Source organism: Triticum dicoccoides, chromosome 4B (assembly GCF_002162155.2).
Source record: "Triticum dicoccoides isolate Atlit2015 ecotype Zavitan chromosome 4B, WEW_v2.0, whole genome shotgun sequence".
Classification (NCBI taxonomy): domain Eukaryota; kingdom Viridiplantae; phylum Streptophyta; class Magnoliopsida; order Poales; family Poaceae; genus Triticum; species Triticum dicoccoides.
The window spans coordinates 327,666,846-327,677,545 of NC_041387.1; the positions used below are offsets into that span (position 1 = coordinate 327,666,846).

Sequence of the window (10,700 nt, forward strand, 5' to 3'; positions counted from 1 at the left end):
TTAATTTTTACCAATTTGGTAGCTGCCCCCAAGTCCGGGTTGTCTTTCCTGCAACGACACGGGGTTCTTGAATTTGTGAAAACCGGCCAAATCTGATGAGTCATGTCTGTATAGCCCCCAAGTCTAAAGATGACTCGAGGAGTTGTCTTTGAGATTCTTCATACTTGGCTGTGGCATAAACTAGCACATAGTTGACAGCGAAACGCTGGAATTTGTTTGAAGCTGGAGGCGATGTGGTGAATTGATGATCTTCACAATGCTTGTTGTATATCCTCGGTATATGTCATTCAACAAACTCCATCACATGACGGTCACCTTTGTAGTAGATACTTTTCTTGCGTTAAAGAGATTGCAGGTCAGAGTACTTGCTCCTGGATGAATTAGTATACACACGGATAAAATACATAGGAAGGATATCACCTGATGATTTTGTTGGGTAGCTGGACGGCTGACAGGACTTGAACCAGCCGGCCTGAGGTGCAGGGTCGGTCCACCCTACACAACGTAATCGCGGAGTTTTGGGAGTAGCTAGCTTGAGCAACGGACGAGTCGTCGATGAGGTGGCTATCGAGCAGTTGTTTGCATCATCCCCCTTTTTTCAGCTGGCTCACGACTTTTTTTCCAGCTGGCTCACCACTTATTTTTCTTTTCCTTGAGCACTTGGCCAGAGCTGGCTACTGGAGCGGGGGGAGCCGGGCGCCCGAGGGCTGGAGGCGAAGCGACGCATAAGGCCGGGGTAGCACGACGTGGTACGCTGTGCTGGAGGTAAGCGGGAGGCCGTAGCAGGGTGCGGGAGGCCGGCCGGGGCGACGCAACATAGGGGAGGGGGCTGCACGCCAAAGAGGTGGGCGCGTGGGAGCACCACCCAGACGGCGGGGGCGGACCAGAGCAAGGCCGGGATGGAGCGGGTCGGAGAAGAGGCGACTCGAAGGCGGAGTCCGACAGCTCAAGGCAGGCGGCGGCTTGCTGCTGCAACGCGTGATAGAGGCGGAGGCGAGGCCATGCACGGAAGCGGCGACTCGGAGTGTGCGGCGACGTGTGGTCATTGAAGCTGAACGAGAGATCCAGGAGGCCGTGTACAAAAGTGAGACCTTGGAGTAGAGTCTGGCATGGAAAGAATCCGAACTCGCCCAAGCTCGCGAAGCCGCAAATGATGCTCGGGAGGAAGCCCTAGGTGCTCTAAAGGACATTCAGGAGGCAAGGAGGATTGAGGATGGTAAGGCTTTTTCCTCAAAGCGATTTTTATATAGTAATAGGAGAAACTCTAAGTGAAAACTGAATTCTTGTTTCTCCAGGAGCGTTTGCGGACCTGCCCCACGGCATATCTGATGCTGCCCAATTCTACCGGGTTGAAGAGAAGAAGTCTGCGGAGAAGCATTTCCGGTCGAAGCGTTTGGCGCCGAATTATCCGGTGCCCTTTGTCGATCAGCTGAAGCAGCTGGTGGAACTACACCAGGCGGCCGAACTAGCCATGAAGGACTTAGTTGTCCGGCTGTGGCCCGCTGAGCCAATTCCAAGCAGTTACTTTGGACTCGTGAAGCGGATTGTTGGTGCTTGCCCTCGGCTTGAAGTCATTAAGCGGTCGGTCTGTATAGAAGGTGCCCGCATGGCATTTGCCCATGCGAAGGTGCACTGGGGGAAGCTTGATGCTGAAAAGTTGATGACTGAGGGACCACCGGAGGGTAAGGAGCATCGCAAGCCCGAATTATATTATGAGGGTGTCCTGAAAGGAGCCCGCCTTGTGACGGAACAGTGTACCGAAGACACTATATTTCCCTGAAGGCAGTCGTGCTGTCCTTTGTAATGCGGGAACTCGCACTATTATTATTTATTGCCTGTTATATGAAAGTTTTTTCTTCCTGTGCGGTCGTTTAGTATATATAAATCCTGAGAGTTGGCCAGTCGTCGGCTTCTGCCCCCACGTAGAAAGAACGGGGGTGTTCGGGACATACCTGAACACTCTTTATCCCATTTTTTGGGTCCTTGAAGGAGGTGTTCATCACCACAAACTAGGCAATCAGACTATAGGGCTTTATCACTCTCACTTAGCCATAGTAATTCGAGTATGGTAGGCGTAGCCCCTGGTGTTCGGAAGACCGTACGAGGGGCTCTATCAGCGCCTGATCGGAAGACCGATCCGTCACAGTCTGCATTTGTTATGGCATTATGAGGAATAAATCCTTAAAGATTTTACAACCTCTCGAACAGCTGACCAGCTCTTGCCGTATCATCACAGTCAGTTTTTGGCTTTCTCTACTGAGGTGCTCGTCCGGAAGAACCGGGACACAATCGCAGTAGTTCCCCCAGCGCTACCTTAGCCGATAGAGCGGAACGTAAGGTACCAAAACATGGGAGCCAGGCAAACCCAACTAATGACCCAAGACATGATTCGGAGCTGATGCATGTAGTGATATAAGTTCGGGGTGCCGAGCGACCGAAAAGGTGGCCGGACTTTGTTGCCATATTATGAGTACAATGAAGCCACTGGCATAATGGGGCATGACACTATGTGTGGGTGACGTTATGACGAAAAAGGCGTCAATGAGGAATGACGGCCGGCAAGTGTTATTTAAGTCTACGTGTTGTAGTGGAGTGACACGTCTATGCGTGTGGGTACGGTTTATGTTATGAAAAGAGGTATGCTGGCGGAACCTATCGTGGCTGGACGGGGGGAGGCTGTGTGCGGATCCGAAGTGTATCCGGACTATCTCCTTGGGGGATACTTGTGTGTTCCCGCCTTGTGCGTCCGAGCTGATTCCATGTTGCCAGTCCTGTTCTGCGCAAAAGTGAGCCTGTAAAGAAAGAATGCTTAGAGGCAGTTGCATGTCATAGGGTGGTTGAACCGCGGGTGCCTGATCGGAGCCTGGTCGAGCCAGGCTATCATGCCGTAAAGTAGCTCGGACTCCTCTGTTGGTGTCTGGGGGATTGGTTGTCGAATCGAAGTTCGATAAATGGGCACAACTCGCTATCTCAGCGGCGGTATACTTTCCATTCTCGGGGTGGAGTTCGGCCTTGCCCATAATTGTGACCATGCCATGTGGGTTTGGCCTGATATGGTACCACGTTGAGTCGAGCCAACGCGGTTCGTCCCGGTAGTATATGGTAGTTACTGTATAAGGGGACAATGCCGAAGACTTATTCTTCGACATAGTGTTTGTTTGGTGATCCGAAGACAACCTCCAGGGTGGTGGGCCTGTAAAACTTGGCCTTTGCACCTGGAACGGCATCTTTTAGAAGATGTTATTGATGGTTGATCCTCGAGCGGTCAATACCTATCTGGTAAATTATGTCCTGGCGTAGCAAGTTTGGGCCGCTGTTTATGCCCATAGGGGCTCATGTAAGGTGGAACCCACAAACTATTGGGTTGATGGTAAGTGCAATTGCTATGGTTGATATTGTCCGAATGGTCTATGTGATCGTAGATGACCGGCCGTATTTTTGTACCGTGGGGTGACTTGTATTGTTGAGTCGGCATCCCGAGGGGTACACATTAGTTCCCTTGTTGGTTTGCGGAGGATTTTCCTTTGACCTCGCAATTTTTGGTGGTCTGGGCTCTTCATCATTTGAGACCTCTTTTCATTGTTTCCACGCACGACCGGCCATTTTGTTTTGAGGATCCGGCATTCTCTATTGGTATGATTGGCCACCATTCTAGGGGTACCATAGATTTGACATGGTTGGTCGAGTATGCTGCTCGGGCCGGATGGGCCTGAGTTGTTCTCTTTCCGCTGACCGGACTGGGGGTCGCGGAATCCGGTGCCAACTCCCTTGTCTTGGTCGTCATCATTATTTTTGTGACGCTTATGTCTGTTGCGTCGAGGTTTATGGATGCTACCTCGCGTTTCATGCGTATTGCCCTGGACCGTGATGTATTGGCGTCGGGGTGTGGGTTTTAGAACCTCCTTCTCAGGTTGAGGTAGCAAATTGTGCTTTGTGTACCCTTTGGTGGGGCGGTCGAGTCTGTATTCCTCGGCTGCCAGGACCTTAGTCCATCTATCTGTGAGCAGATCTTGGTCAACTTGGAGCTGCTGCTGCTTCTTCTTCAGGCTTCTTGCAGTGGCCATAAGCCATCGCTGGAAGCGAACCTGCTCTACGGGATCCTCAGGCACACTGAATTCATCTTCGCAGAGGCTCACCTTGTCTTCGAAGGGAGGCATGTGGTTGTCCTCCTTCGAGTATCCGTTCATCGCCTGTTCATCTGGGCTAATCTGCCCATCTTCCTGTCTGGCCTGCTCGACGGCAGGCTGATCGGGATTGTATTCATCTTCGGCACCATTCGGATTGTTTTCGTCTCCAGTGCTGGTACTGCTGTGGTGGGGCTTGGAGCGGCGCCGATGACGCCCATGCTTTGCCTTCTTCCTTGAGGGGCTATCCTCCATTGCCTCATTGCCATTGGTTTCTTTGGGAGTGTCCACCATATATATATATCATACGAGGAGGTGGCTGTCCAGCGCCCCGTGGGCGGTGGTTCCTGTTCTTCTCCTGCATCGTCGTCCACACCGTCGATGTCTTCAGAGTCGAAGTCAAGCACGTCGGTCAAATCATCAACAGTGTCAATGAAGTGGGTGGTGGGTGGGGAACGAATTCCCTCGTCGCCTGCTTCCCACTCGAGCCGGACATAGTTCGGCCAAGAGTCTCCTGACAAAGAGAGAGACTTTAATGAATTCAGCATGTCGCCGAAGGGTGAGTGCTGGAAGATATCCGCAGTAGTGAACTCCATTACCGGAGCCCAACCGGATTTGGCGGGCTCGGGGGTGCGCGGTCTGGGACCTGCGGCCGGACACAAGTCCGGGGGTCCGATGACACAGACTTCCTTGGGGGTGGAGGCTGTGATCGGCTCTACCGCCGATGAGTGTGCGGCCTCCGGGACGGGGTCCATCCACCCGTCCTCGGACGACGCGATCTGCCCCGGATTTAGGTTCGGAGCTATTGCAGGTGCGATATCCTGAGTATTGTCTGACAACAGGTCTAAGCCATGCTCGCCGTGACTGTTTGGCGCTCCTGGTGTAGGCCCAAATCCATCGAACATCAAGTCTCCGCGGATGTTGGACGTGTAGTTTAAGTTTCTGAACCTGACCTGATGGCCAGGGGCATAGCTGTCGATCTGCTCCAGATGGCCAAGCGAATTGGCCCGCAGTGCGAAGCCGCCGAACACGAAGATCTGTCCGGGGGGGGGGGTCTTACCCTGGACTGCGTTGTTGTTGATGATTGAAGGAGCCATCGAGCCTTGCAGCGACGACACAGAGGAACTCTCAATGAAAGCACCAATGTCAGTGTCAAAACCGGCGGATCTCGGGTAGGGGGTCCCGAACTGTGCGTCTAAGGCTAATGGTAATAGGAGGCAGGGGACACGATGTTTTCCCTAGGTTCGGGCCCTCTCGATGGAGGTAAAACCCTACTCCCTGCTTGATTGATCTTGATGATATGAGTATTACAAGAGTAGATCTACCACAAGATCGTAGAGGCTAAACCCTAGAAGCTAGCCTATGATGATTATGATTGTCCTTGTCCTACAGACTAAACCCTCCGGTTTATATAGACACCGGAGGGGGCTAGGATTACACAGAGTCGGTTACAAAGAAGGAGATCAAATATCCGGATCGCCAAGCTTGTCTTCCACGCAAAGGAGAGTCCCATCCGGACACGGGACGAAGTCTTGAATCTTGTATCTTCACGGTTAAACAGTCCGGCCAAATTATATAGTCCGGATGTCCGGATACCGCCTACTAGGACTCCCTCACCCCCCCCCCCCCGGGGCCAGTGCTCTTTGAGTGTTGGTCCGAACCGAGCAACCTGCGGGGCCACCTCGAGGAAACTTGAGGTCTGGTTTTACTCGTAGCTTGACTTATCCAATGTGCCCTGAGAACGAGGTACATGCGACTCCTATTGGGATTTGTCGGCACATCAGGCGGCTTTGCTGGTCTTGTTTTACCATTGTCGAAATGTCTTATAACCGGGATTCCGAGACTGATCGGGTCTTCCTGGGAGAAGGAATATCCTTCGTTGACCGTGAGAGCTTGTGATGGGCTAAGTTGGGACACCCCTGCAGGGTATAAACTTTCAAGAGCCGTGCCCGTGGTTATGTGGCAGATGGGAATTTGTTAATATCCGATTGTAGGAAACTTAACACTTGACTCAATTAAAACGCATCAACCGTGTGTATAGCCGTGATGGTCTCTTCTCGGCGCAGTCCGGGAAGTGAACACGGTTTGGGTTATGAATGAGCGTAAGTAGTTTCAGGATCACTTCTTGATCACTTCTAGGTTCTCGACCGATGCGTTCCTTCTCTTCTCGCTCTTACTTGCGTATATTAGCCACCATATATGCTTAGTCGCTGCTACAGCCTCACCACTTATCCATTTCATACCCTTTAAGCTTTGCTAGTCTTGATACCCATGGTAATGGGATTGTTGAGTCCTCGTGGCTCACAGATTACTACAACAACAGTTGCAGGTGCAGGTTATGCGATGATCATGACGCGAGAGCGATGCTTGCTTGTTTTGGAGTTCTTCTTCTGCTTCTTCTTCGATCAGGGGATAGGTTCCAGGTCGGCAGCCTGGGCTAGCAGGGTGGATGTTGTTTGAGTTTCTGTTTGTGTTTCATCCGTAGTCGGATGTTGCTCTTATGTATTGTGATGTTGTATTCATGTGGCATTGTTTGCCTCTTGTATGTATCCCCAACTATTATGTAATGGTATGATGTAATGATATCCACCTTGCAAAAGCGTCTTCAATATGCGCTTCTATCCTTGGTGGGACCTTCGAGTTCCTTTAGGATAGAGTCGCATATTGGGCGTGACATGTCAAGCGCTCTAGGATGATGCAGTAGGCCCTGGCATCCACTGGATGGGCTAGGGACGTCGACCTTGAACTTTCTACAAAGGCATTGCAGGAATACCTGCAGCTACGGGCGCATGTCACTCGGGTGACTCTGACTCCGGAGGCCATCGATGTGATTAGTTGGGCCTGGGAATTGGATGGTAAGTACTCATGCAGATCTGCTTATCAGGCTAAGTTTTGGGGCCGAGAAGTCTCACCGGCTGCCGTCTTCACGTGGTCATCCAGGGCTCCATTTCGCTGTTGATTCTTCACCTGGCTTGCAGTTCAGTGTAGATGTTGGACGGCGGACCGGCTGGCCCACCATGGCCTCGATCACCATGACGCTTGCCCTTTCTGCGCCCAGCACGAGGAGACCATTGGGCATATTCTGCTGAACTGCGTCATGGCAAGGGAGGTTTGAACTGTTGTTTGTGCGGCTTTGAACAAGCCGGGATGGGTGCCGACAAGCGAAACAACATTGGTGGAGTCGTGTGCGGAGAAGAACGACACAAGCCAGAGCATGAAAAGAATGAGGACGATCATCTTCCTTGTCTTATGGGAGCTATGGAAGCACCGGAATGCCATTGTTTTTTATGGTGCCACGACATCCTTGCGAGTCTTGCTATAAACAATTGTAAGGGAAGGTCGGGCTTGGAAGGCTGGGGGACTTATAAAGGAAGACGTGGAAGCTCTTTTTAGGGCTGTGGCTAGGTGGGAGAGCATGAGAGAGTAGTGTAGTGTAGTTTTTCTTTGTAGTGGAGTTAGATTTCATGTAACATTGTGGAACACCCAACGTGAAGGGGCTCTCACCATTTTTCTTTTTTAATATATAGTGCGCACACTCGTGCACATTTGAGAAAATACTTAGACAATACTACAGCCCAAAAACAATAAGCACGGCCAAGAGGCAGCAAACTCTCTTGAGAAGATAAGCCTATCCTGCTTCGCCATTTGGTGCGAGAGGGACCTCCCAGGTGAGACTAATTTGCTAACATGGAACCCGATATCCACACCCACCCCTCTCCGGCCTCCTATCTTTCTCACGGTAAGAAGCTCTTGTAGGCAGGCAGGCACACGTAACAAACCACTACACGCGCACTATATATTAAAAAAGAAAAATGACCGCCGCTCGGCCTTGTCGCGGCCTCTCTGTCCGTCGCAGGTGGCCTTGGGAGGCCGCTCGGCCTCGGCCTCGGCGCTTCGCTGCGACCCTGCTCGCCGCGGGCGAGGACGTGCGTCGTCCATCCGTCGGGGCAGCAGTCGGTGAAAGAGAAGGCCGCGGCCGGGCTGACCGCCGCGGCCATGGCGGCCGCGCTTGTGCTGCCGGAGGTCGCGGAGGCCGCTGGCCCCGGGCTTTCGCCGTCGCTCAAGAACTTCCAGCTCAGTATCGGCTCCGGCGGGGTCGTGCTCCTCGGCATCATCGGCGCCGTCGTCGCCGTCTCCAACTTCGACCCCGTCAAGCGAGGCTGATCTCTGCTGTTTGTGTACCACGCGCATGCAAAACTCCTCCATCTCTTCGATTATTATTGCGAAAATAACAACGGTTATCACTGCATGTAACTTTTGCCGTTCAGATTTATTTCACGGGTGTGTGCTCAAATCGTTGTTAACCTTCCTGCTCGATCGCTTGATAGCAAAGCATAGCTACCGATCCCAAGCTACAAAAGAGTGGCCTTCGCCAGATCGTAAGCATGCTCTTCGGACTTGCAGATCGCCTGTGTTGCCAGAACGACTGTGCGACATATATCCACACTGTCTTTTTAACCATCTGGTATCCATTGGCGCTAATCCTAGACATACGGGCAATTATGAGCATCTAACGGCGGTTTTCACGCTAACTAACCCCTCCCACCCACCCACCCAAAAAAATATTCAGGGGGTGGACTCGTCTCCTCCTTAATCTCCAACTAAAAGATGCCAGCTAATCACAATCCGTGGAATCCGTAATTATATATCCGTGTGTCTAGTATTACTCTAAGGGTTATACTTTGCAAAGGTCACATCCACATTCGGCTAGTCATCGCGAGAGTAACTTAGCTAGTAACATAACAAATCTCAATGCAAGTTTGCTTATACGGCAAGTATTTAATGAATATCGATATGTTGTTGTAATATAATAACTTTTCCAGAAGAAAATGTGTCTACAAGGTAATAAATGAAGTCATCTATGACACTATTACTACGATACTTTGCACTATAAAAATAGTAACTTAGACTAGTGCCATATGCATGACGCCAGTATAAGTTACTCTCTACTATGACCAGCCTTCTAAGCAGTGGCGAAGCCAGTTATACCTGTGTAGTCGCTTGAATATACATGATTTTCATACCCGGCTTGTAACAGGCCAATGAACGATTTTTTGAGTCTAACCACACTCTTTATTATTGATCATAAACAAGGTTCACAGGGATACAATTTATGTCTGGAGGATTAAGGAGGCACATACATATGAAGCGTGCTTAGCGAGGCTATGTGCCTCAATATTGGTATCACGTACTTCGAAGATGAAGGAGCATCTTTCAAATTGCCTTGATGTTGTTGTAATCTGCTTGATAATGCTTTTCATATTTGCCTCCCATGCCTTCCTTCAAGTCATCCACCATAAACTTTGTAATCCGAAGCTATGATCACATGTGAAAGGGAGAGATCCAGGGCAAGCGATAAGGCTTCACAGCAAGCCAAAGCTTCAAGAATTGTCGGGTCTGAGATCCCCAAACATTTGAAAGCGGGGGCTCTTAAGTATGTGCTTGAATCATCCCTGCAAACTGCGACAAAAGATCCGTCATTAGTATTCCGGTCCACAGCCCATCAACCTTTATCTTGGCAAAACCTTGCTCAGGAGGAATCCATTGTCGCCTATCAACTGCAATAGGTGCGGCGGGCATGGCAGTAACCTTCTTCGGTCTACATGCTTGTGCAATGTTTCAATTTTTTATTTAAAATTTTGTGACAATATACATTAATGTTATGTCCATGTGCTAGATTTTTTTTCCAAATTTTTGATATTTTAAAATGCGCTACGGCGTCCGGTGTACCGGTAGCACCACAAGCACCCGTGCACTAAATATATTTCCCTCCACATATACTAGAGGTATATGCGCGCTTTGCTGTCCTAAGAATTCTTGTGGTGGTCTATCAGTTACATCTTCTATGCAAGCTAGGCGGACACATCCTTGATGGTGTTGTTATCCTTCATGAAACAGTCCATGAATTATACTGTCCATGAATTATACTGAAAAAGGTTGAATGGGGTGGTTCTCAAAATAGACTTTGAAAAGGCTTATGGCAAAGTCAAGTGGCCCTTTCTTTAATAGACTCTCAGAATGAAAGGATTTTCTGCAGAGTGGCGCGCTATGATCCATAGCTTCGTTTCTGGAGGTAGTGTTGCCATTAAGGTCAATGATGACATTGGACACTATTTTCAAACGAAGAAGGGTTTAAGACAAGGTGACTCGGTATCGCCCATGCTATTCAATATAGGGCGGATATGCTTGCGATCATGATTGAGCGTGCCAAGGTTGATGGCCAAATTGAAGGGGTAGTAAATCATCTAGTTGATGGTGGTCTCTCTATACTTCAATATGCCGATGATATGATTATTTTCGTGGATCATGACCTCGAGAAAGCGAGAAATCTGAAACTAATTCTATCATCATTCGACCAACTCTCGTGTCTTAAGGTCAATTTTCATAAAAGTGAATTGTTTTGCTTTGGCGAGGCTCAAGACGAGGCCCGCCTGTATGCTGAACTGTTTGGATGCAGGTTGGGCCAGTTTCCGATCACATATTTGGGGATAGCGATACATTATCGGAGACTCACAAATGCTGAATGGAAACACGTCGAGGAGAGACTGCAAAAAAGACTTAGTAGTTGGAAAGGTA

At 50.0% G+C, this 10,700-nt stretch overlaps 1 protein-coding gene across 1 annotated transcript; it reads left to right on the forward strand.

Moving 5' to 3' along the window:
- Positions 1-7,940: 7,940 nt before the first annotated feature.
- LOC119293604 lies at positions 7,941-8,418 on the forward strand (the record flags this gene model as incomplete). The annotated part of the gene is made up of 1 exon (XM_037572017.1): positions 7,941-8,418. A coding segment is annotated over one exon (348 nt), but the record flags the coding sequence as incomplete, so codon positions are not given.
- Positions 8,419-10,700: the final 2,282 nt, after the last annotated feature.